A 26,824-nucleotide genomic window follows, 5' to 3' on the forward strand; every position below is an offset into this window, starting at 1 on the left:
TGTATGTTACTGCTGCAAATAAGTATTTGAACACCAACCATCCAGCAAGAATTCTGGCTCACGCAGACCTCTTAATTTTCTTTAAGAAGCCCTCTTATTCTGCACTCTCTACCTGTATTTTTTTGCACCTGTTTGAACTTGTTACCTGTATAAAAGACACCTGTTCACACACTCAATCAATCACACTCCAACCTGTCCACCATAGCCAAGACCAAAGAGCTGTCTAAGGACACCAGGGACAAAACTGTAGACCTGCACAAGGCTGGGATGGACGACAGGACAACAGGCAAGCAGCTTGGTAGAAGACAACTGTTATGATTATTTATTAGAAAGTTGAAGAAACACAAGATGACTGTCAATCTCCCTCAGTCTGGGATTCCTTGCAAGATATCACATTGTGGGGTAAGCACATGTCCAGGCCTGTTTGAAGTTACCAGCCATGACCATCTGGATGATCCAGAGGAGGCATGGGAGAAGGTCATGTGGTCAGATGAGACCAAATAGAGCTTTTTGGAATCAACTCCACTTACCATGTTTAGAGGATGAGAACAACCCCAAGAAAACCATCCCAACTGTGAAGCATGGGGGTGGAAACATCATACTCTGGGGGTGCTCTTCTGCAAAGGGGACAGGACGACTGCACCGCATTGAAGGGAGGAGGATGGGGTCATGTATTGCGAGATTTTGGCAAACAACCTCCTGGCTGGGTCATGGCTGGGTCTTCCAGCATGACAATGACCCCAAACACACAGCCAGGGCAACTAAGGAGGGGCTCTGTAAGAAGCATTTCAAGGTCCTGGAGTAACCTGGCCAGTCTCCAAACCTGAACACAATAGAAAATCTTTGGAGGGAGCTGAAACTCCAAACCTTAAAGATCTAGAGAAGATCTGTATGGAGGAGTGGACCAAAATCCCTGCTGCAAACTTGGTGAAAAACTACAGGAAACGTTTGACCTCTGTAAATGCAAACAAAGGCTACTGTACCAAATATTAACATTGATTTTGACAGGTGTTCAAATACTTATTTGCAGCAGTAACATACAAATAAATTATTAAAAAAATCATACATTGTGATTGCGGGATTTTTTATTTATTTTTTATTTTAGATTATTGTCTCACAGTGGATATGCACCTAAGATGAAAATTTCGACCCCTCCATGATTTCGTAAGTGGAGAACTTGCAAAATTGCAGGGTGTTCAAATACTTATTTTCCTCACTGTATATGATTGGAAAGTGCTTTATTATGATTTATTATTATTATCATTATTATATGACTGCATTACATCACACATTGACACTTGCCACCCAGTGGATCTGAAATGGAACTTGTGTACATCTATATACATGCAGAAAGAGAATCTTGTTCACGTTAAAAAAAAAAAACTAACGGATTTAGCAGAGCTTTTATGTCTTAGTTTAGTACACTTGATTTGCTTTGTCTCTAGAAAGTTAATTAAGTTGGACCAACTTAATTAAAAGGTTTTGGTGCTATTTGGTAGCCAAATCATTTCAATTAAGTATTGTAACTTTTTTTATTTCACCTCCATCTACTCAGAATATCCATGCAGATTGTTGCCTTGAGTTTTCTTTTATTTTAACTTTTTTTTTTTTTTTACTTATTTCACTTAAGACAGAATAAATTACATGTTGCAATTCCAGTTTTATGCTCACACAGTTTATTTGAAAACAAATGTCAATATACATCTAACAGTTTTTTAAACTGTAACCACTTTTGTTCCAATATCAACTATCAAATTACTAAAATGTGAACATGTAAAAACATTTTTGTTTTTTATGGTGAAAAGGCTCTTTTAATACAAGTTATACAAACTAATCCCATGAAGCATTTGAAGACCCTGATTACAAATTATTAATTTGAGGGAAAGACTAGTAGGCACAAATTAATTATTAATCAGATGATATGAACAATGTTAATGTTAAATTCATGAGCGTCAAGTATTGAAGCCTTTGCTGTTCATCCGGGTCCTTTATTAGCATTTTGTCTCTTGCTTTTGTGTTTGCAGCAGCGACGCAGTCAGTGGTTGTGCCTTTATGTCGTATTAGAGTGTAACTGATACTGGCTGGTATCAGTGTCCTGTATTACAATGGAATATGAGCTAATGCTAACGGTGACCCTGCTGTCTGCACCTACAGTGCACCAGACTGACGGAGGAGCGAGACGAGGGCCGAGAGGCAACTCAAACACATCAAGAGAGGTGAGTTTGCCCGCTTCCTCTAACTCTAACAGAACTATGGTTCCAAAATAAAAGTATTCAGAGTGTTTGAGGTGAACTGATGCTCATATGAGCACTTGTATCAGGGATGATTCTCGGATTTTATGGAGGCCTGGTATCTAGTCCATGTGCCAAGCAGGGTTTTTGGTTCTATTTAAGGGGAATAAACACTTACAATCCAGCCTCGTTGTGTATCATGGCCTATACATTGTATGGTGGCCATCCAGGGTGACTAAGGTCAATTTCAGCTTCTACAAGGTTCAAAAGTTAAACTTGCTGTATTGTTGGTAAAAAGTGATGCAAATTATTGGTTGAACTAATATGGTTTTAAAAAGGAATAGTTTTCATCATCTGTCATGCTTAGTTATCAGGTTATGGCGTAACATATGTCACATGTCATAGAATCCAATGGACATCGACCTTGTTTGACCTCCTTCTTTGGAGATCAATCATTCATCATGGTCAAACCTATTCCATTTATGAATCCTGTTAACCTCAAACAATAATTTTCATCACTTTTTCTATATTGGAGCAGTTTTAACTTGTAACCTGTACAACCTGAAATTGACCTTTCTCAACATTTTTTTTTTGACTGTTTACTCCATAACTCCAGAACATTCCGTCATAGATAGTCCAAACCTTTTTGGAATCTTTATGAGTCAGACAAAGCATGTGGTATAGTTTTCAAAATAATTGGAGCATGTTTAGAGTTTCAACTCCCACCTGGCAACAGCTACCACCATGGAATGGCCACCATACTTTTGTGTAGGTCATGGTACACTGAATTTCAACTGTTGTTTAGTCCTCTTAAGTGATTCCGAGTAGGTCAAGAATTGTCTACTGGCTCATGAACTATATCATCAGAAAAAAAAACTTATTTTGCCCATTTGTGGTTTAATATCTCAAAGTTTACTCAAAAGAAACTGAACTTCTTGTTGGTCTTCAAGACTTTCTAACACTCATCCAACATTTCTTCAGTTTTCGAGCTTTTACTCAGATAAATGGAAAAAGACAAAGAAATTGTCCATTTTCTGTAAACGTGTAGATACAGTATCTCTTCCCAGGTAGACCAGGAATCTTCGTGGACCTTTCTGGTTAATTGCATCCCTGCAGCAAGTCTGAGCAACATCACCGCAACTGATGACAGACAATACGATTTAAACAAAGTGAAGACACCACATTGGCATTGTTGAACAAAAAGCAGGTTGATGAGTTCAGACGAATCTGATTAAAAAGTGGCAACAGCCACTTAATAATCAATAATCTGTTTAAGATGTGACTCAAACAAATCTCCAGTAAAGGCTGAGGAAATCATAAAGAAAGCCTTCTTTTAATTTGACTCCACTCTGCTGTTGGTTTAGTGGATGCTTTTGAGTAAGTTGTGCAAGACAGGAAAAATAAACATTTAAACAGCATTTTAAAAGTATTTTAAAAGCAAATACTGCATTTTAAAATACTCAGAACTTATCAGGCCCAGAAAATGTGACTGTGATATCTGCAAAAATCAGAAAGAATGAAATTAAAATGTGAGAAAAAAAAAATCAGTGTTATTTGGTGGGTGTGACCTTTATTTCAGTTGCAGATATTCATTATTGTTCATGTTTGCAAATACACTAATGTACAAAAATCTATTTGGCTGCACGTTTACAGGATTAATTTCAATGTAATTCATAGCAATGTGCAGATTTGCTGAAGGAGGCAAAATATCAGTGGTGGATCTAGAAGGGGGGCTGATGGGGATTTAACCCACCACCACCACCCTCCGAGCCACTGACCAAAAGTTGTAATAAAATATGTGAAACGTCTTGCATAAATAAAGGCTGATTGCTGAACGCTGCTGCCCCTCATCATCCTTTACATCTATCATGTGACATCACTGACACCTTTTCTCTGAATGGAAAGGCTGTCCTTGTTTCTATGGCAACCACTGTGTCAGCTAGTGGCCAGCTGATACCAGGTTTTGATATTTAGAGGCGTGTGATCCGGAGAGAAGCTGAAGGTCCATCATTAGCTGCTAGGAGCGAAGCTCCAGCGCCAGATTCTGTTGCTACTGTCACACAGGGTAAGACAACAAATATCGAATGTGAAATTCTATATACAGTTACTGTCGTGTCCAATCCTCGGGGTCAAACCTTGCAGCGGATTAGAGTCTGGTTCAGTGTTTTATACAGTTATTTATGAAACGTGCATGCAATTCACAGAATGTCATTGGCACCAGAAGATCTTCAGAGGATCATCAGGAACCCTGGAATGGACTTTGTGACAAACGAACAGTTACTGGGATTGGCTCAGAGAACATCACCTGACATTTTAGCCATGTGGTGGATCTCTTTGGACATAATTCCAGCACATGGATAAAGTCAAGGATACGCCCACGCTTCACCTGACTGCAGAAGATAGAAGGCTACTTGGAGACGTGGCGATGGACCGTTGTCAGTTGGCTGGTTGCCATCCAGGGCTCAAAGCGGTTTCTTGGTTTGGTGGATGTGGTGACCTCACCTGTCAAATGAGAAAGAAGATGAAGAATAAAAGAACAAAGCGGAAGATCAGTTGTGACATAACCACCTCAGATCTCCAAAACCTGCAACAGCAAAACGGGACTGAAAATCTTTAGTCAGCAAAACTGTCACCGATTCATTCATTCATTCAGACTGTATCTCCTTGGGGAGGACAGCCATCATTTCTGTCACATTATTCTGGTGAATTATTAAAATCACTCTGTGGTGAATTATTCAACATCAGAAATGGTGGAAATGTATGGGGGGGGGGGGGGGTGTAACCACGACGACCTTGCTCATTCTATTGTGGCCCTTCAAAAGGCCCGCCTACCTACTCCTCTATATTTAATGGCAGCATTTTAGTCTTGGCTTGCAGGCAGGTACTTGATTTCAGGCTCATTTGAATCTGAAAAGGCGATGAGGGAGTCGAGCGGGTTTGATGAAACCGTGACCTGACATGTGAGATGATGCTGTTCCCGTGATGATGGATCATCACCAACGTGTTCACAATGGGAGCGAGTTTAATCCATAATGCTGTGGTCACAGCAGGGACTGGAAATGTGAAGATGTCACAGACGTCCATGGTTAAAGCTCCTGCTTTTTTCTGAGACACACCCCCTCAGTTGGTCTTTGGGGAAGGGGCGTGGCTTTCTGCTGTCTGGAGAGAGGGCAAGTGATGTACAGCTGTGGCACAGTGCGAACTGCTCGTGCGCCACAGACAGTGATTCCATTATCCAGTTTCTCGTCATGCTCGTGGCAGGAGGGAGTTGGGGAGACAAACCAGAGGACCAGGATCACGACTGAATGTGATCAAGGTGGATTCAGCCTGTGAAGTCTGGTTAAAATATTGTGGATCAGTGCAATGAAACTTCAAACACTGCAAGTGTTTGAAGTTTTCATTGAGTTTTTCATTGAGTGTTGATTTTCATTTCAGTGTGTTAACAAATCAATCCTCGCCCACTGCCAGTGTGTGCGAAGTGTCCAAGGCGTGGGCGTTACGTTGCATGTACGGCGCTACATGAATGAACAGACCCAGTGCTCACCTTTTCATGTGTGATGTGACCAGCATGACATTTTAACATCATATTGGCAACATTAAATCATTAACACATTTTACTGAAGTTTCTATGAGTGGGAAAGATGCCACAGCCATCAAAAACATCAATACCAATTTTTTTTTAAAAAGAAACCATTTAATTTCAGTGATTGAAAAAGTCATATGACTGCTGTCCGGTTACAAGAAATCACTTTGTGCTCTTCATTTTTTTGACCATGGCTTAACTAAACACACACAGACCTTTGTGACTCACAAGATCTAGATTATAAAAGTAATCTAAAGCAAAACGTGATGATGAGCCTATATGTATTGACATATTTATTTATTTTTAAGTTGATATATTATAAAACAATTGAGATGAGGTTGCTTTCATGATTATGACTGTGTCAGCTAAATGAGCCAGTAAAAAACAAACAAAAAACTGCATCCACACACACACACACACACACACACACACACACACACACACACACACACACACACACACACACACACACACACACACACACACACACACACACACACACACACACACAAGCCCAAACTGAACATGCAATGTAATAATCACGTCCAGAAAAGAGTCACAAATGATACAGACTATGGAATAAAAGTCATTCTACAAGTAATGTCAAAAGATTGAGCAGTGATGCAACATAAACAGTGACGTAAATACACATATGCACAATTGCTACATATGCTCCCATTTTGTATGAGATGAACTCAAAGATCTAAAACGTTTTCCACATACACAATATCACCATTTCCCTCAATATTGTTCACAAACCAGTTGACAATCTGTGTTAGTGAGCACTTCTCCTTTGCTGAGATAATCCATCCCACCTCACAGGTGTGCCATACCAATATGCTGATTAGACACCATGATTAGTGCACAGGTGTGCCTTAGACTGCCCACAATAAAAGGTCACTCTGAAAGGTGCAGTTTTGTTTTATTGGGGGGGGGGGGATACCAGTCAGTATCTGGTGTGACCACCATATGCCTCATGCAGTGCAACACATCTCTTTGCATCATCCGTGAAGAGAACACCTCTCCAACGTGCCAAACGCCAGCAAATGTGAGCATTTGCCCACTCAAGTCGGTTACGACGATGAACTGGAGTCAGGTCGAGACCCCGATGAGGACCACGAGCATGCAGATGAGCTTCCCTGAGACGGTTTTCTGACAGTTTGTGCAGAAATTCTTTGGTTATGCAAACCGATTGTTTCAGCAGCTGTCCGAGTGGCTGGTCTCAGACGATCTTGGAGGTGAACATGCTGGATGTGGAGGTCCTGGGCTGGTGTGGTTACACGTGGTCTGCGGTTGTGAGGCTGGTTGGATGTACTGCCAAATTCTCTGAAACGCCTTTGGAGACGGCTTATGGTAGAGAAATGAACATTCAATACACGAGCAACAGCTCTGGTTGACATTCCTGCTGTCAGCATGCCAATTGCACGCTCCCTCAAATCTTGCGACATCTGTGACATTGTGCTGTGTGATAAAACTGCACCTTTCAGAGTGGCCTTTTATGTGGGCAGTCTAAGGCATACCTGTGCACTAATCATGGTGTCTAATCAGCATCTTGGTATGGCACACCCTGTGACGTGGGATGGATTATCTCAGCAAAGGAGAAGTGCTCACTATCACAGATTTCGACTGGTTTGTGAACAATATTTGAGGAAATGGTGATATTGTGTATGTGGAAAAAGTTTTAGATCTTGAGTTCATCTCATACAAAATGGGAGCAAAACCAAAAGTGTTGCGTTTATATTTTTGTTGAGTATGACATGCATGTCTGATGTAATGTGCACATGACGTGTGCCGTGTATTCAGGCATAAGAGGTTTGAAACAGTGAGCAGGATCAGGTCTGCAGCTCCTGAAAGGAGTTAATACCCAATTCTACAATAACGTCTATGAATATCTTAATTTTTATTTCAACACATTTCTTAAAACAGCTAAGTAAAAACAGGCACATTCTGTTAAGAGCTTGGTAAAGTGAACTGTCCGTGGTGCTGATCAGACATCCAGTTTACTGTGCATTTAAATGACTGTCAAATGTGCTGAAACCTTTAAACAATAGTGCATGAATGTTGCAAAGAATTATTGAACTGTGGGACAGACTTTCTTATTGAATTCTTTGTGAATATGACGCTTTATGTGTGATCTGCAGTCAGAGAATTCATTGTCCTAACACCGACGGGTGGATCTTTACAATCTATTGCACGTGGTCTAAAGTGAGTAGCACAAGGGCATTTGCCACATGTGTGACTCCACATTGTGCAGAAAAGGTTTGTGCTGAGTCTTGCATTTAGTCATCACATTGTCCTCACCTGTCAATCATTTTAAGACATTTGGCGTGTTGCTATTTAAATGACGACCACAGAAGTGAGAGGTTTTCTGGTGAGGAAACATATCTGTACACATTTACAGTTAGATGGACTCAGACAAAGCAGATGAAGTGTCGTTTCCAAGAACACAGACAGACAACGTGACCCAGAAACAGAAACAGGTCCGTCTCCTGTCCTGCAGTGACCCTTGGGGCTGCAGCTGGCATCAATCAATCAATCAATCAATCAATTTTTTTATATAGCGCCAAATCACAACAAACAGTTGCCCCAAGGCGCTTTATATTGTAAGGCAAGGCCATACAATAATTATGTAAAACCCCAACGGTCAAAACGACCCCCTGTGAGCAAGCACTTGGCTACAGTGGGAAGGAAAAACTCCCTTTTAACAGGAAGAAACCTCCAGCAGAACCAGGCTCAGGGAGGGGCAGTCTTCTGCTGGGACTGGTTGGGGCTGAGGGAGAGAACCAGGCTGATCAGAGGCTGATCAGCTTTGATGTACGTTTTGAAACAGTGTTCAAATTGACTGTAAGCATGATGATGAGCTGAAGGTTTAAAGGAGTCTCTGTCTCTTCTAAAGTCTGCATTAAACATTGAAAGAAAGATTAAAAATAGACCAAGACGGTGTCCGTCTGTCATCCTCACTTTCTGGATGGAGGAGCAGCTGGCCCGGAACAACATCAGAGACATGTGGAGATGCCTCAAGACCGCCTCTGGATTTGGGCAGGGTGCCAGCAGGACTGCAGATGGGGATTCTTGGTTTGCAGAAGAGCTAAACAGTTACTTTAACCGTTTTGGCTCTTCCACGCCTGCCCCCCTTCCTGCTCCCGGCTCTCCACATGTCTCCAGCAGCCAGCCCTCCAGTCCCTCTGACCCCCACCTTCCACCCCCTGGTCACCTCCACTGCACCATGGACCTTGTTCCTCCTCCCCTGCAACTGTATTCAGCATCAGCCCACCTCAGCCCACACCTCAGCTCCCCCTCCCTCCCCCCTCACTGTAACTCCAACCGAGGTGAGAGGCCAGCTCCTGCGGCTGAAGCAGAGGAAAGCAGCAGGACTTAATGCGATCTCCCTGAGGCTGCTGAGGACCTATGCAGATGAGCTCTGTGAGGTCCTCAGCCACATCTTCAACATGAACCTCAGCCTGAGGGTGGTCCCCACCCTGTGGAATACCTCCTGTGTGGTCCCAGTTCCCAAAACACCGCACGCCAAGGAACTGGCCACTACAGACCAGTTGCCCTGACCTCCCACCTCATGAAGACCATGGAATGGCTCGTCCTGTCTCATCTCCGCACCATGGTGAGCGACACCCTGGACCTGCTGCAGTTTGCCTACAGGCCCAACATCGGGGTAGATGACGCTGTCATCTCCCTACTGCAGCGAGTGCTCACCCACCTGGAGACCGGCGGGAGTGCTGTGAGAGTCATGTTCTTTGATTTCTCCAGTGCTTTCAACACCATCAGACCGGCACTGCTGCGGGGGAAGCTGGAGGATGCAGGTGTGGATGGACATCTCGCCGCCTGGACCATCGACTACCTCGCTGACTGCCTTCAGTACATGCGGCTGCGCGGCTGTCAGTCTGAGGTGGTAAGGTGCAGCACCAGGGCCCCCCCAAGGCACCGTCCTCTTGCCTTTCCTTTTCACCCTTTACACCTCGGACTTCACCTACAACACAGACAGCTGCCACCTCCAGAAGTTCTCTGATGACTCCGCCATTGTGGGTTGCGTGTCTGAGGGGAACAAGCTGGCGTACCGGTCGGTCATCACAGACTTCATGGACTGGTGTGAGCGCAACCACTTGTAAGACGAAGGAGATGGTGATCGACTTCAGGAGGAAACCACCATCTCACCCACCGGTGAACATCCAGGGGGAAGACATAAAGACTGTGGACAGTTTCAAATGCCTGGGTGTTCACCTCAACAGCAAACTGGACTGGACTCACAACACCAACGCCCTGTACAAAAAAGGCCAGAGTCGCCTCCACCTCCTGAGGAGACTGAGATCCTTTGGAGTGAGCAGGCCTCTGCTTAAGACCTTCTATGACTGTGTTGTAGCCTCTGCTCTCCTCTATGCTGTCGTCTGTTGGGCCCCGGGCAGCACAGAGCGGGAGAGAAAGAGACTGAACAAGCTGGTCAGGAAGTCCAGCTCTGTCCTGGGCTGTCCTCTGGACTCTCTGGAGGAGGTGGCTGAGAGGAGGATGTTAGCCAAGTTGAAATCCATCATGGAATGCAATAATATGTCCACAAATCACGTGCAATATTAATATGTCCACATATCATGTGCAATAACAACTCGTTTACAAATCCCAGCACTAATGTCACCTTATCACACCTAAAGTCCATTTCACATATTGTAAAGAAGATGCTCCTATCTCTTTTTCAATCCCAATCATGTTATATATATGCATATGTATATGTGTATGTGTACAGGTATGTGTGTGCATGTGTGTATGCGTGTATGGGTGTATGTATGTGTGGGTGTATATATGTGTATATATATATATATATATATAAAAGTATGTACGTGGGTGTGTATGTATGTGTATATACACTATATATACATATGCACATGTGTGTGTATATATACATACATATTCTATTTCTACCTTCTATCTTCTATATTCTATTTCTTATGTCTTGTACTGTTACAAGTATTATTATTGCTTATCCTTGCACACGCTGTTCGATGAACATTTTCCTCTACTTGCACCCACTTTGTGTGTTTTTTAAGAGCTGACGTAACATGTGAATTTCTCCTCTGTGAGATCAATAAAGTTTATCTTTATCTTTATGTTTATCTTTCCTCAAAGGTCACTGAGTGAAGCTTTTCATTTGAATCGGGGTTATTTTCTTCAGTAACGCTCATCCTGATCCGATCCTTAAACTCAGATCCAATCTGAGTTAATGAGTCTCTCACTGTCATGTGACAATGAGACAGTTCACTGATAATAAATCAGTCTAATACAGATTACGTGTAAACTTGTGATGGGTATTAATTTGGATCTGTCCATCTGTCTTTGGACAGATTAGGATGCTAGTGAAGCTCAAGGGCATATTTGCTAAAGTCACAATCACTTTAGCTTTCTATGTGTGTCTTGGGGAGGTGATGGTCTAGTGGTTAAGCGTTGGGCTTCAGACCAGAGGATCCTCAGTTCAAAACCCAGCCAGACTGGAAACCACTAAGGGCCCTTGGGCAAGGCCCTTAATCCCCAAGTTGCTCCCGGTGTGTAGTGAGTGACCCTGACATCAGTGTGAGAGTGTGTTTGTGTGAATGCGAGGCATTACTGTAAAGAGCTTCGAGCGTCTGATGCAGATGGAAAAGCACTATATAAATGCAGTCCAGTTACCATTTTGTTGGCTTCCCTCATCTGTTTCTCTCATGCACTTGGATCAGCATGTCCATCAGAGCGACAGCCCGTCAGGAGCCTGTTTCACCATCAGTCCTTAGCTGTGCTCACTATAATCATATTTGAGACCTGTGGAAGGAGGTTGAAGGACCAGAGACTGTGGCAGAAGCTTCCTGCTGGCTCTAATATGATCAGCTGAAGCAGCCCAGTCCAACTGTGTCACTGTGACTGAACTGTGAACATGAGACATTCTCACTCTCAGAAAGACCTGACTGAGAGACATAAAGAGAAACATAAAGGCTGTTAACCTTGACAATAAATAAATAAATAAATAATGATAATCATAATAATAGTTCATTGTGTTTTGTTTGTGTGATTGTCTTTGGATAGACAAAAAAGTTTCAGGTTTATGATGAAATGTAGTGGAAAGATCAACCGTTTTGGAAAAAATGTGTTAATTTGAATCAAATTCACAATTTTTTTCTTTATTTTTGCAGAATTCTTTTTCCTTTGCTCTTGTTCTTTGTCATTCTTGGCTTATGAATTCTGAAAGTAATTAAAGTGGGAAGATGATCTTACTGATCTATCTATATCTATATATCTATATAGATATCTATATATATATGCCCGTTTTTGTCCTTGAACAAGACCCTTAATCTACATTTGTCTCAGTCCACCCAGCTGTAAAGGGGTACTGATCTCAGCTGGAGAAGTAACCTGTGTTGGACTGGCGTCCCCCTTTCAGGGGGAGTCATAAACTCTCATCTGCTTGATGCTATGGAATTCGAAGATAAGCACAGGCACCAATGGGCCTGTGGGTCTATATAGGACATACAATTTAGATATAGAAATGTACTTTAGCATTTTTTAACCCATAGTAGATAACAAATTTAAATCCTGCTTAATGTTTGGTGATTTTAATGGCCAAACATGATATTTTATTTATTTATTTATTTGCATTTCTTTCCAAAGTGCTTTGTATCCAGCTGAGATGGATAAAACTTTTTTTTGTAGGGAAACAGAACTGATATGTATCTCATTTTGGAATCAAACTAAAATTCGAAGCAAACGAAAAGCAACAGGTTGTATCTGGTTTTGAATTACAAAATTAACAACATGTGTAACACCATCAATGTATGATATGCTGCTGGTAGTAATTTTATATTTAAAAAAATTGGGTTAATCTCATTTTGGGAAATTACATTTTCATGTCCGATTAACTAGTAACTTTTTATAAGCTATAATAAACTAAAATAGCACTCACTGAAGTGCTTATTTCTGTAAAGAAAAACCCCAAACAAACAAAACAAACATCTTGAATTATTCTTTGCATGTTGTCTAAAATGTAACATGCTTTCATACTAGAATGAACCTTTTTGCTATTTTCAGAAAATGGCTTTATTTATCACATGGCTCATCAAAACAATATCGAGGTCTTTTAGATTTTGTGGTTTCACTTCTGCTTCCAGGCCTACTACAGAATATAAATAATAATAATAATAATAATATAGTTTATGTTCCAAAAATCCAACATTTTCATCAGTACATGAAAATTGTATATAAGCTATATTAACAGGGGTATGTTATATTTAATTTTATATGATGCAATATAAAAAGTATATATATTTCACTAAAGGTCTGGGTTCTATTTTGGGGTTTTTATGCATAAAATATACAGATTTTCAATATCCATATTACATATGAACATGTGTGGTAAAAATGATCTGTGGTGTAACAATGCTTTATTTATTTTTATAATCAGCATGGTTAAACTTTGCTTTTTAAAATTATTTTATTATGATGTCACCTTGATCCATAAATTCATGTTAATACAAGATAAAAAATAGTAAACTGTAGTCCAAGTCCCTGATCCACCCTTGACTTTGGGCATCTCCTTTGATCATTAAGTGAGGTAAAACACACACACACACACACACACACACACACACACACACACACACACACACACACACACACACACACACACACACACACACACACACACACACACACACACACACACACACACACACACACACACACACACACACGTGTTTTATTTGAAGGCAGTTGCTGTGTCTTGCAGCGCTAACCGTGTCGCTTTGTGTCCCGCAGTGTCTCAGATGGTGATCGAGGAGGTGAGCGTTCTGCAGACTCAGCTGGAGGTCGAGAAGTTGTGCCGTGAGAATGCAGAAGCCCTGGCCGCAAAGGTCAGCTGCCGACACAATGTCAATAACCAAGATTAGCTCAGGGTCCAGCTGGGCCGTGACCCAAGTTGAGTCAGGATGACTCTGCACAGAGCTGATTTAACACTGTTACCACTGAGCGATTCTGCCACCACAGCAGAAACTGTACTTACATTAACATTTCATCATGTTGGGATCTTTTCAGTCTTGGTTCTGGAAGGATATAAGGTCACACTGAATTTTATTTTACAAAAAATTGAAGAGGATGACAAAGAGCCACAAGAAGTTTATTTTCCAACGTGGTCCTCCAGATGCATGAAACAAATGGTTGATGGCAAATATGGCAATTAAAAGGAAATGTTATAAGGTGTTATAGCTACTATAATATTCTTATTACAGAAGAACAACTTGAATGGCAGCTGTCATTGCCGCAGACAGACAGAGGGCGCACTTTAATGCTTTATCTGCCCATCATGTCTTTGTGACATCATAAACCAAGAACATTAAAGGAAGAGGTAATGGGAAAATTCTGATGCAGCTCCAAATAACCATCAAAAGTGACATCTTCACTGACCCGAGGAACATCTCCTAAATCCATCCATCACTGTTTGAGACATGCTGTTTTCACAGAAAGACACATATAGTCCATGAGCCAGTCCATGAGGTCTTTTCTTATGAAGCCCAAACAGCTGTGTAAGGTCTAGAATATCTCTGATGTTTTTGGGCAACAATTATATCTATTGCTTCTCAGACTGGCTTGATCAAAATTTTATGATTTTGAAGAAAATCATGTTAAAGTTTCACGTCACATTCAGATTTTGTAGCAAAAAAACAACAGTTGTAAGTTACCTTTTTATGTGTGCCATATATGGGCATGCAGTGTTGCTATGGTAACTCACTGATTCTGTCTGTGGACCTGCTCTGCTCTGCTGCTCTTCCTCTGTGCTGCACCTGTTAAATTAAAGATGTTCCATTTAAGCTGGAAGTAGCATGTGGACACCACATACTTTTACACGATTCTCCTTAGTTGACTGAGCTTCCTTCCTGAAGTCAGCGGTGTGACTGAGTGGCACAGTGTGGGTCATTGTAACCTGAGAACAGCGGCTCAGTTATTTAAGGCGCAAGATTGAAAAAAAAATTGTTGGTCTTGTCAAAAACTTTTAATCACTAGACTGTATCAGGTCTGGTTGACAGGTTAGGCTGGACGCAAATGCAGGACTCTGACAACAAGCTCTGTAAGTAAAAGCAGTTTACTGAAGCAGTAAACGGGATCCAGTACACAGTGAGGCAGTCCAACAAGAGCAACAAAACCAAAAACATCAGGCAAAAAGCGTGGTCGAGGATACAGGCAGGTAATTGTAACACACGTGAGGCAAGCAGGTCAAGAATACAAAAACAGAGCTGGAGAGAAGGCACTAGGCGCATCAGTCTGATGAGGGAGCAAGGCAAAAAGAGGAGCTAATATACACCCAGGTGATGAGTTGCAGATTGAAAGCAGGTGTGCGTGGAATGCTCCAGAAAGAGGGTGTGGCCAGAGAGAGGGAAACACCCACCACCAAGAGCCAGCAGAGACAGACAAAAGAGACAGAGACAGACAGACCCAAACAGGAAAAACTCCAGCAAGAGATTAAACAAAACACAAAGTAACTGAACAAAGGAATCAAAGCAAATAAATAAAAGCCGAAAGAACTTAAATCCTGACAGACTGACAAGATTTTTAACTAGACATTGGTCTACCAGGGGAAAATATCAACTAAACATAGTTCAAAAGTTGCTGGTCCGTGTCCTCGGACCAGTGGGTTTTTTCTACCCCTGGGCTCGTTTGCTCGGATTAAGTCTGCAGGTTTGATTCTGCTCCCCTTGACCATTGTGACCTTTGCTCTTCAGCTGAACAGCGAGAACAGGAAGCTGAAATATCTGAGCCTGTCGTCTCGACCCGGTTTGGACGAGCTGCTTCCCAGCATTTCAGACTGCGTCACCCTGGAGGCAGATGCCAACGCCACTGATGGGAGCGCCGACACCTTCACGCAGTACCAGCAACAGGTTAAAGGTACCACGTGCACAAACAGCAACAATGTCAAAGTGAACATGGATATCGGACTGCGTCCTTCACCAGCATCTTACATCATTAAAAAAAAGTTCTTTGTTCTGCTGTTTTTTATGTATTGGACCAAAATATATTGGAATCTATTGCAGCCCAAGCTCGGTATTTCCCCCACATTTTTCAAAATCCTTGAATGAAAGCAATAAAAATGTGACTTTTCTGCTGCAGTACTGAACACCAAAATGTTATGCGTTCTAATTCTGGGTAAATGTAATCATGCACCAAATTTAATAATCAGTTCATTCATTTTTGCATAAAATCCTGCAAATAAAACATCCACTCAAGTGAAAACATAACCTCTTTGGTGACGTTCACTCAGACATTTAAGTCTGCATGCTGATCATTTTAATGATTTAGCATTTTGTTTTTCAACAGATTGAAATTTGTTGTGTGTTTGAGAGAAAAGTTGATTTGATTTGAAGATTGAGCCTGCAGATGTCTGTGTTTGCTCAGAACTGAGGGAGACGGTCAACAGTTTGTTGGAGGAGAAGAAAGATTTTGTCTGTCAGATTCATGATCAGCAGAGACGGATAGAAGAGCTGACGGCACAGGTGACTAGATCACAGCCCAAATCTCAAATCACTGTGTGTATGCATGTAATTTTATTAAAAAAGTCTTTTATGTTATTGTATTTTGTTTTAAAGTTTGCAGCTTCAGTCCTGTTTCTGAGTTCTTGTCACTGCTGAACTTTATGGACAGAATATAAAATATGATTAGAAATAAATGCAAATTAACAAATTTTATTTTATCAGAACATTTAATAAAATATATCAAGTGAATGAACAACCACAAAAATAATTTCACATAATGAATTGAAAAAAAAACAGAGATAAAATGTAGATGATTTACTTTGATAAATTTATGGTAAATCATCACCTTTACAGACAGTTTTTTATGATGCTGAATGTGTCTTTGACTTTAGTTCCATCCATCATTAAAAACTACAAATAGTGTGGTACTGTGTGATAAACCTGTGTGGAGCGGACTCCTTAAAAACTGAGTGACTGCACAAGAAGGCTGGTGAGGGAAGCCACCAAGACACCTGGACAGTTCTGAAGGAGTTATAGGCTTCTGTGGCTGTGATTGGACATATTGTACTTAGTGTCACTTGTATGTGTTACATCTTCATTTTTACAGCTTTTATGATGGAGAGGAACAGAAAATGTGAAATTTCAGCTAATACTTGCCAGAGAGGGCACTGAATATTCCCTGCTCAATTTGATCTGTTTTCTTAAATTAAATTCCTCCTCTGTTTTTTTATAACCAGTGATGCAACACTCAGAATTTTCACTCTGCACAGTTTCTCCAATCACAGCCACAGAAACTGATCACACATTTAGAACTGTGTCTTGATGACTTCTCTCACTCGTCTTCTCACACATTTTTTCCACACACCGCTTTCATTTCTCAATAATTGATGGAAACAGTGATTAAAAAGTGGCTTTTGTTTGAAAGGTTTTTCGAGTTTGATGTTGATTTATTGAATATTTCTGTCGCTGTGTGCAGTCAGAGAGGGATCGGGCTGAGATGAAAGAGCTTCACCAAACAGTCGAGCAGCAAAACAAAACCATCAAGAGGTTTAACAGAGGTGAGTTGCGTGCACTCGGAAAGACAAACAAGATACAAGAACATAAGATGTATACAGTCACAGCCAGTGCAACTTGTCACTGCTTTTGAGTTGATGTAGGTGTCTTGGTGGCTCCCCTCACTCGTTTCCTCCATGCTCACCTGCTCTTGACAGAGTTAGCATACAATATCATACATTTTATGTTTCTTACTGATTGTTTTAACTGAATATGTCAAATATAGGGATGCAACGTGTAATTTAATAGTTTTTGTTTTTGGTTCGATCTTAAAATATTTTCTGTGAGCAGCTCATCAGAGCACATCATTCATTCAGTGTGAAATGCCTATTAATCTGATGTGTTCTGGAATGTTCTTGCTGCAGTCTCCATGATGGCGGCACAAGAGTACGAAGGGATGAAGGAACAGCTGGACTTGGAGCAGAACCTGAGAGTCAAAGCTGAGACTTATGCACACGAGGTGAAGAACAACAAAAGAGACAATGTAGTGCGAATAACGTGAAGATTGTGAACTTTATAATTGTGGTTTAATGAAGTGGGCGGGGCTTGGCATTTGATGATGTCATTAAGTTCTTTGAGGAGCTACAATCTGTGGTCGTCTGTGTGCACAGTGCACGTGTGACCGACCAACTTATGTAAGGTGTGTCTGAGTGCCGCATGCTCACAATCCAAGACAGACAACAGGAACACGCTAGCTTTGCACTTAACCATGCCCCATTTGTCGATGGACACACCCATGTGCACACAAATGGATTCAACTAGGTTTGATATTGAAGGAACAGTAGCACCAACCTCCAGTTATATGAAATGAAGCAAATCATGTAGTTCCTTGAATAGCTGCTTGATGTTGACCATAAAAAACAGCTAACTTCCTCGAGAAGCCCATGTTAAAATTTCCAACCTTAAAAAAATGCATGTTTACAGCCTAGCAGAAAAATAAAAAAAACAAAAACAAACAAACAAAAAAAACAAAATGGCTCTTGATTTTTGTGTAATTTAATTTGCAGGGAATGGTAGCACAGTTAGCAGGCACTAGCAACTTGGTAATGCTAGCTCCACTGCTAATACACAGTTACCAAGGCAACAAGCCGGTCATAATTTTTCAAACTAGCATTAAAGCTACCCGTCATGAAACCAGTCACCCAGTCTGAAAACATATGCGTTAATAAAAACACCCAAACCAAGTGTAGCCTGTTAGCTTTAGCTTGTTTGGTAACTTTGAGATGGTATGTACAGTATGTTGTATGTTCACCCACAGCCGCACAGCTCTTCAACAATGGGTGAAGAGCCTCATGGAGGGCTAGTACAGTATAAATACAGCGTATGATTGTGCTGTACGCCGCTTTCCTCATGGGTGAAGATAGGGCCCTGTATGTTATTCTTAATCTTTGATCCTTGACACTACGTCTTGATGAAATTCTTTGCAGTTCTCTGCCTTTATGATCTCCTTTCTTTTTCAAATACATTTTTATTCATCTGATGGAGCCCTAATTTATTGATTTTACATGTTTCCAAACACATTCATAATCTGTATTTCAGAGTTTCTGCTCAGTTTTGAAAAGACTCTCACAGCTGCCTAAAAACTGAATTCCTCCACTGTGATGAATGAATGAATTCTGCAGGACGATGCTGCTCTGTGCTGGTAATCGACGTGACGGTTAATAAGCTTGTGCCCGATGAATCAAATGTCCTGCATTGGGGTTTAGTGACCTGAAAATTGAAAAGCCTGCAGGTTTCCAACAGACTGAGGTGTATCAACTGGGCTGTTTTGTGCACGTTTCTCCTGCAGATGCTGGTGAAACAGAAAGAGGCCAACAGGCAGAGCATGCTGCTGCTGCAGAGCACCGAGCCCAGCGTCCAGCTGCTCAAAGCCCTGGAAGACATCGCTGCCATCACCAAGACCTTGGAGGGGGAGCGTCTGCAGCATCAGCAGAAGGTGCACCTGAAGGAGGCAGATCCTTTTCCTCCACCACGGCTGACAGCTGTGATGATCTGTTACCAGGGTATCTGCAGCAAAAACAAAAATTGGTGCTTAGCCAGGAAAAACAAAAAGCAGGTTCAATGCCAGCGATTTGCTGGTCTGGATCCAGGAAAATTCAATATCACATGGCAGGAGGGATGACACATGATTAGATTGGAAAACAAACAGCCAGCATCAGTGTGGTACTGAGGAAAACCCTGAGATCAGGATCAGGTTCCAGACTTTAAAAAGCAAAAATGTCCACATTGGTTCAAAAATAACTGGACATCAGACACAGATTTAGCTTCAGGTGAAGGGGGGATTGTGTGTTGGAGTGTAGTCTGAGTGGGGGGGGGGGTCCACAACACAAAATCTACTGCCTTTTTCAAGTTTTTAAAAAAAGACACACAGTCTATTTTAAAGACAGGAAATCGTCTAACTTTTGCATGTAGCAGCTTTCATTAATCAGCCTTGTTTATGTGACCTTTCACATATTTTAACACACCTCTGGTCAGCAACTCTGCAACCCCCCCCCCAACCCCCACCCCCACCACCTTTGGAGCCGCCACTGGACATTAATAAAGCCATTAGTCTTCACTGTGCAGAGGAGGGTGGAGGTTAATTTGTGCCGTGCGATTGTGCAGGTGCAGAACCTGGAGGAGCAGCTGCAGCAGAGCTGTGCCAGGAAGCAGCTGGAGGCTCTGCAGAAGGAGCTGGAGCTGCTGGAGGAGGAGAAGAAGGAGGTGGAGGGACGCCTCGCGCATGCAGAAAAGAAGAACGGAGAGCTGGAGAACAGAGGTGAAGAAGATCACAAACATATGTGGAGGAAAACTAGGATGGCACTCTTGAGAGCGCCTCATCATTAAAGCATGAGATTACAAAAACAACACAACCTTACATCAAGTTACAAAGGTTACGTTCAGGTGAAAGTGAAAATAAAGTGGAGATGGAAATGGAAGGCCCATGTAGCAACCAGAAAATTAGAAATGAAAAGCACAAAAATGGAGAAAAAAAAATGGAGACATGATGTTTCACTGAAGCAGCCAGTAAGGAGCAGGTCGGCCTGCCATTTTGGTAGAGGAACTGAATGATGTCACACAGTGTAACAACATCAGCATGCTCATTGTTACGCTGCAAAAGCAGCAGAAATGTTTGGTGATGTTCTTCCTGCTAATTATTCTATGTATCGTTTAGTGGTGATGGAATAGAACTTTATGTAAAATTTAAAAAAAAACTTTGTGTGAGATCATCACGTTTGGCACAAAATAATGTCATTAATTAAATGAAATCTAAAATGCATTAATCATAAAAAGTCTAACATGTACTGCAGTTTGTGTGGACTACATTGTGTGGACAAAAATGGAACTAATAATAACATGTATGTGACACTTTGCAACCACATATGTACAAAGTGCCTCCTTTGAACTATAACTTGTTGCTTTGGATGAAAGCTTAATTTAACCAGGTTAGTCCCATTGAGATCAAGATCTCTTTTGCAAGGGAGACCTGGACAATTATAGTTTCCAATTCACCAAACCTGCATGTCTTCAAACATGGGAAGAAATCGGCGCACCCGGAGGAAACCCACACAAACTCCACAGGTGGGAATCGATCCCATGACCTTTTTGCTGTGAGGCAGCAGTGCTAACCACTCATCCACCATGCTGCTGTAGCTAAATTAATTGAAATGGAACATTTATATGAAACCTGTAGTTTGGACTTTTGTCTATTTATCAAGGCGGGTTTTATTATTAATTGATCTGAGGGTTATTGGTTTGAGTTGTGGATCGTGGTGTGGCTGTCAGTACAGAGGTGGGTCACAAACTCTTGACAATCCCTTTCCCAAGATGGCGGTTGAAAATATCACAGAAAGGTGCTTGATGATGTCCACTCTTGTGTTTATCTCTAAAGAATAACTTTCTTTTTTTTATTTATTTATTTGCTTTATAGGCCCCAGTGAAATGTTTGTCAGAACCTAAAGCGTTACTATCACAAACAAGAACACCAACCTGCTGTTGATATCTCTGGAACTTCTGAGGCAACCCGATTTCAATTTGCCAGAGATGAACTTTTTGTTTTTCTTTTTTTTTTCTTGAGGAAAATGAACAAAAATTCTTCTTTTGATTTTTGACTCCCATGAATTAAGGCCTCACTGTATTTCAGTAACAGGCTGCCAGATTATAAAATTACAGTAAATTACTTCATAGATCAACACGTCTTCCTACCCTGCAGCTGTGCTCCTTTATATGGATTTCTCCCAAATATTTTATTTTTTTTTATAAATAAACGATGATATGTATATTTAAACGACACAATTCAGTTCTGAGATATTTGATTTCTTTACTGGCTGTATGCATCATTGAAATGTAACTTTAATGTAATGACTGTTTATTCCCCCCCCACTCCGCAGTCTTGGAACTCCTGGATACCCAGAAACCAATCACCATGGCGACGAGTACAGGAACCCCTCCCCCTGCGCCAGGAGTGGCCCCACCTCCAGCTCCTCCTCCACAGCCGACTCCACCCCCTCCTCCTCTTCCTCCACCTCCCCCACCCCCTCCGCCTCCTCCCCCTCCCCCTTCACGCTGTAACCCCATCAGGTGAGCAGCACATGGCACTCCAGCAGCACAAATAATCAATTTATTAATTATCTGACACCTTTTAACTGACTGATGCAATAGAAGGTTAGTGCTGAGAGATGGGATGGACTGGTTGTCTGCCTGAGTGGTTGCCATCCAGAGCCTAAGGTGGTGATGGATGCGTGGCACCAGTGCATGGCCTCTAGGTCCTGATCTCATTTATATTTTGAGCTTGGCTGGACTATACCCGGGTCTGTATTGGAAGGCTATGCCTCCAGCGTTGTATGAAGGAACTTCAGCTGCAGCGTTGCAACCATGCTGATGGGCAGGTGCTTCCACGTTGAGGTTGATGGCTTACTTTGGTGGATAAAGATGGACTTGTTTGTGACAGTGATCACCAGTCACGACTTAAAGCACGTTCCTCACGTGGTTCCTGCGGAATCTTTTCATTTCATTTCAGTTTTTATATACAGAGCCAAATCACAGCAAAGTTGCCTCAAGGTGCTTCACACAAGTAAGGTCTAACCTTACTAACCCCCAGAGCAAGAACACAGGCAACAGTGGTCAGAAAAAAACTCCCTCTGATGATTTGAGGAAGAAGCCTCAAGCAGACCAGACTCAAAGGGGTGACCCTCTGCTTGGGCCATGCTACAGACACAACAATAGACAAATAGGCAAAATGAATATACAGGAAAGTTTGTGAAAATTTGCTGCAGGACAGGGGGCCTGCATCTTGCTGCACCAGCACTCGCTCCCATAAACAGGTGGACATTTTCAGTCTTTAAACAGTTTAGTTCAAGAACCAGGCTGACATTTCTCTTCCTCTCTCAGCTCTCTTATTGCCATCATGAGGAAGTCATCCAAAACCCCCAAAGCCTCTGTGAAGACAGAAGAACCTCCAGGTGAGTTTCACTGCAGACGTCTTCACATGAACAGAAATTAAAAGCTTCTTGGATTTTCATGGCCAGTTTGGAGGAGGTGGGTTGGAAAGCACCCTGTGTATGTGTGCAGCTGCTGAAGCTGTGGACGACGTGAAGGTGAAGGCAGTGAATGAGATGATGGAGCGGATCAAACATGGTGTCGTGTTGAGACCCATCAAGAGTCAGGACAACAAGGTGAGGACGAATCGGACAGAGAGCAAATAAATGGACAAAAATCACAGTCGGGTGTGTGCTGCACAGGTTTTAAAACCTGAATTAACAAATCACTTTAAATAAAAAATGTAAAGATTTGCACACATCAGATTCCTGAATTATCAGTTGGAGATGTAATTTTTTATCATCTTGCTGGTCTAAAAATAAGTAGAGTGGTTTGAATCCCCCTCATGCTATTTGTCTGTATCCTTGAACACGATTCCGAGGGTCTGATTTAGGAAAAGTTTATACATATAAAAATGTGCAAACGGCATATGATCTGCAAACAAATGAGCAACTGTTTTCCTTAATGAATATGCAGTTTGGGGTGTGTCTACTCGAGTGCACAAAATACTAGGAGAATGTGCATACTGTATAAGTTAATTTAGCACACATAATGTCACTTACCAAGCATAAAAGCAAATTAAGAGGCTGGTTAATGTGCCTGTAGTTTGCATATTTGAAAACAGCACTTGTCCAGAGCCACACACACGGGTTAAACAGCATTTCAGCACAGCGGACAGCTCCACCTACAAATTCGCCCTATGGAGGTTTCAAATCCCGCAAATCTTGCAAAACTTCAAAAAGTTCACTGTTCTGTGAGATGTCAGTGACACTGAGAAATGCATTGAGATGCTCTGATCAGGCTGCACTTTAACCGCTGCACATGCACAACAGCATTAACATCGCAACATAAAACTCTTTGTATATTGTTCCTAAAACTCTCGTGAATATATTATCTGGGTTTTTAGATGTTCTTATTGTGTTTGTTTTATGTAAACATGCGAGAAGCTCAGGTTGTTTCTCTTATTTTCAATGGGAATCGCTGTGAGCTGCGATCGCTTCCTGTTCCTGTCTTTCTGGGGGAAAGTGAAGTTTGCTCTTTAACGTAATTATTGTCCTTTACAGCACTGTTTGTCCAGTTTGTTCCAGAGTAATAAATATAAAATTTCTGAAATTCGGTTTGCGTTTATGACGTTCCACGCAGATTAAACGTAGCAGACACGGATTATTTGGAATATTTGTTTTAGCAAGTTTTCAGGGTCTCATGCAGCAGTCTCTTATTAATGTGATATAAAGCATAAAAAAATTACAATTTAGTACTATAATGTTCATTTGCAATTGTCATCATGTGTCTATGTTGTTTTGACTGCAGCGACTCTCTGGCGCGCAAAGGATTATGGGATATCTCATTAGGACAAATACACAAATCTATATGATTCTCATTCTATGTCACGTCCTCTACAGTTATGTGAGTGTGCGACACGTGTGTCGTGTCATGTCACAGTTTTTGCTGTAATGACCAACAGTAATGTTTTATTGTTGGCTGAAATCTCTCTGGATGATTCACTGTCTCATCACTCTGATTCTTTGTGCCACCGCAGAGAGCCACAGTCAAAGTGAGTATATCAGCATTTGCCTTCATCTTTTGAGATATGATGCCACTGTTACTCTTGGAACTGTCAGCTAACACTAAAAACTCGTAATATGGAATTAATTTGTCCTCCTGGCCAACAGGTGGTGCTGACGCATCACAACTGCAAAGTCCAATTATTTCTTAAAATTGAAAAAGGTCAAAATGTACTCAATAAACACACTGGAACACAGCATTTACTCAACAATAAGATAATTCTCAGTAAAGCTAAGCACTAGCTGCTTTGGCATGCCTTTTTGATTTTTGACTCAGGTTAGCGAGTTTAGAAAGTTGCAATAATAACTTAAAATGAATATATTTGAATAGGGAGGAGTGTTATTTCAAAAAAATTGGAAATCTATAAATGTTTGCATGGAATATGGAAATATACACGGAATAAACCATAGCAGGATACATTTTGGGTCATTTGGTTCCAAAAACCCATATGGATGGAGCCAGTGAAGATATCAGTTTCAAAAATCATCAAAAATATCGATGAAAATGTCATCTTGAGAACCGCTGCACCTAGAGACTTGAAATTTGGCTCCAAATGTTGCTTGACCCCAAGTTTATATTCAACTTCTATAGTAACAATAAGCCTATCTGGTTTTTTTCCTCCCTTATTTGAAGAATACAATCTTGTTCTATAAATCTGCAAAGACTGGTTTTGGTACAATTTCCACTTCTGTAGAACATGCTAACTGGACATTTAACCATGTGCACTTTGGATATGGTTTTCTTCTTTGGTGTCCAACAGAATCAATATTCCACGCAGTATACGAAGGTGTACAAACACAAACACAAAAATTTTGCACTCCTGAAACTAGCCACCTTAGGACAAGACTATAAACCTGATGTTGCAGCTAACTCTCAACCTTGCAATTTAGTTTCTTTTAACTGGTTTAGATTAGGAAAAAATAGCTTCATATTACAGCTACATTTTTCTGAAAAGTATAAAAAGTTTTGAAATATTAACATCTATTATGACACTATGGCTTTACACATTTCTGGACATCTTGCACAATGGCCGAATTACGATGTGGTCTGGGTCCAAATCCCTGAGTTTCCACCTTCACACAGTGTGCAGAAAATCAACAAGACTGCTGCCTGAACATGAGCAGGAATTTATATCTCACAGATTATTAATGTTGAACCTCTGAACTGAAGTTAAATATCCAATTGCATCACTTGACCAAACTATTGCACCCGGTCCACTGTTTGCAACAATTACACTGCATGAATAGTTTAATATAAATTAATGAAGAAATAAATAAAATTTAAATACATTAAATGTACAGAATTTAATCAATTTTAACTGAATTATTATCAAAAGATGCATCAATGCATTAATAGTGAAGTGTAAAGTTTGCATTTATTCACTTCCAATGAACTTAAAATGTTCACTCTTATTGAAACAACAAGATTTTGTATGTATGATTTTTTTTATTATTATTTTATGTTGTTAGTTTATTATGTCAATGTATTACGTACAAATGTTGTGTTTGCCAGATATTCTTTTTGAGCAATTGAGGTGCTAATGATGTCTTGTGGTGTTTGTCTTAAATCACAGTATTGCTGTGTTTTAATGATCTTTTATTTCTTGTTATATATTTTCATGTTGATTTTTATGCACTTCTTTGAACTTTGTGTTTGGAAGAAAACTGAATTGCTGAAGTTCTTTAGCTTCAGAATTATGCAGAACAACGTGATGACTTGTTTGCATATCACCCCCCAGCAGCCTCCGGTGTGTGAGGAGAAGCAGCCAGAAAGTGCCATGGACGAACTGAAAGGCATCCTGGTATTTTTTTTTTTTAAACAACTTCTCCTCAACTTTGTTTTTGTCTTGACTTCTGTTGCTTCATGCTGCCATGAAAATAAAATCCATGCATGTAATTTCACAGCAAACCTTTTGTATAAATGGTAAATGGGCTGCATTTATATAGCGCTTTTCCATCTGCATCAGACGCTCAAAGCGCTTTACAATTATGCCTCATGTTCACCCCGATGTCAGGGTGCTGCCATACAGGGCGCTCACTACACACCGGGAGCAATAGAGGATTAAAGGCCTTGCCCAAGGGCCCTGAGTGATTTTCCAGTCAGGCGGGGATTTGAACCCATGATCTTCTGGACTCAAGCCCAATGTGTGAATCCACATTGCAGACATGTATTAATGTCATGAATCAAAACTATACTTAAACCAAAAGTTTGTAAAAATTAAGCAATTAAAATCACAATTCTTTCTAACAATTCAGAATTCTGACCATTTTGAAAGTGGACATTTCACAAAGTTACAAACATAAAACATTGACATTTCATACTGCAGATTTTGTAGTAGATATTTACTGCCCGCTGTTGGTTGTATGAGGACTGTGATGCTGAGCAGCCCT

General features: G+C 41.0%; 1 protein-coding gene across 1 annotated transcript in view; it reads left to right on the plus strand.

Moving 5' to 3' along the window:
- The first annotated feature begins 2,174 nt into the window (after positions 1–2,174).
- The window catches only part of shtn3 (shootin 3), a 34,970-nt gene continuing 10,320 nt past the window's right edge, over positions 2,175–26,824 (plus strand). Inside the window, exons 1-12 of the mRNA XM_034182298.1 lie at positions 2,175–2,216; positions 13,594–13,688; positions 15,552–15,714; positions 16,222–16,319; positions 17,275–17,356; positions 17,717–17,811; positions 19,141–19,287; positions 19,956–20,109; positions 21,722–21,911; positions 22,722–22,792; positions 22,902–23,005; positions 26,173–26,235. Coding sequence (XP_034038189.1) covers positions 13,602–13,688; positions 15,552–15,714; positions 16,222–16,319; positions 17,275–17,356; positions 17,717–17,811; positions 19,141–19,287; positions 19,956–20,109; positions 21,722–21,911; positions 22,722–22,792; positions 22,902–23,005; positions 26,173–26,235 — 1,254 coding nt within the window. The 5' untranslated portion in view covers positions 2,175–2,216; positions 13,594–13,601. The remainder of the gene's footprint in view (positions 2,217–13,593; positions 13,689–15,551; positions 15,715–16,221; positions 16,320–17,274; positions 17,357–17,716; positions 17,812–19,140; positions 19,288–19,955; positions 20,110–21,721; positions 21,912–22,721; positions 22,793–22,901; positions 23,006–26,172; positions 26,236–26,824) is intronic.

Source organism: Thalassophryne amazonica, chromosome 11 (genome assembly GCF_902500255.1).
Source record: "Thalassophryne amazonica chromosome 11, fThaAma1.1, whole genome shotgun sequence".
In the NCBI taxonomy this organism is placed as follows: Eukaryota; Metazoa; Chordata; class Actinopteri; order Batrachoidiformes; family Batrachoididae; genus Thalassophryne; species Thalassophryne amazonica.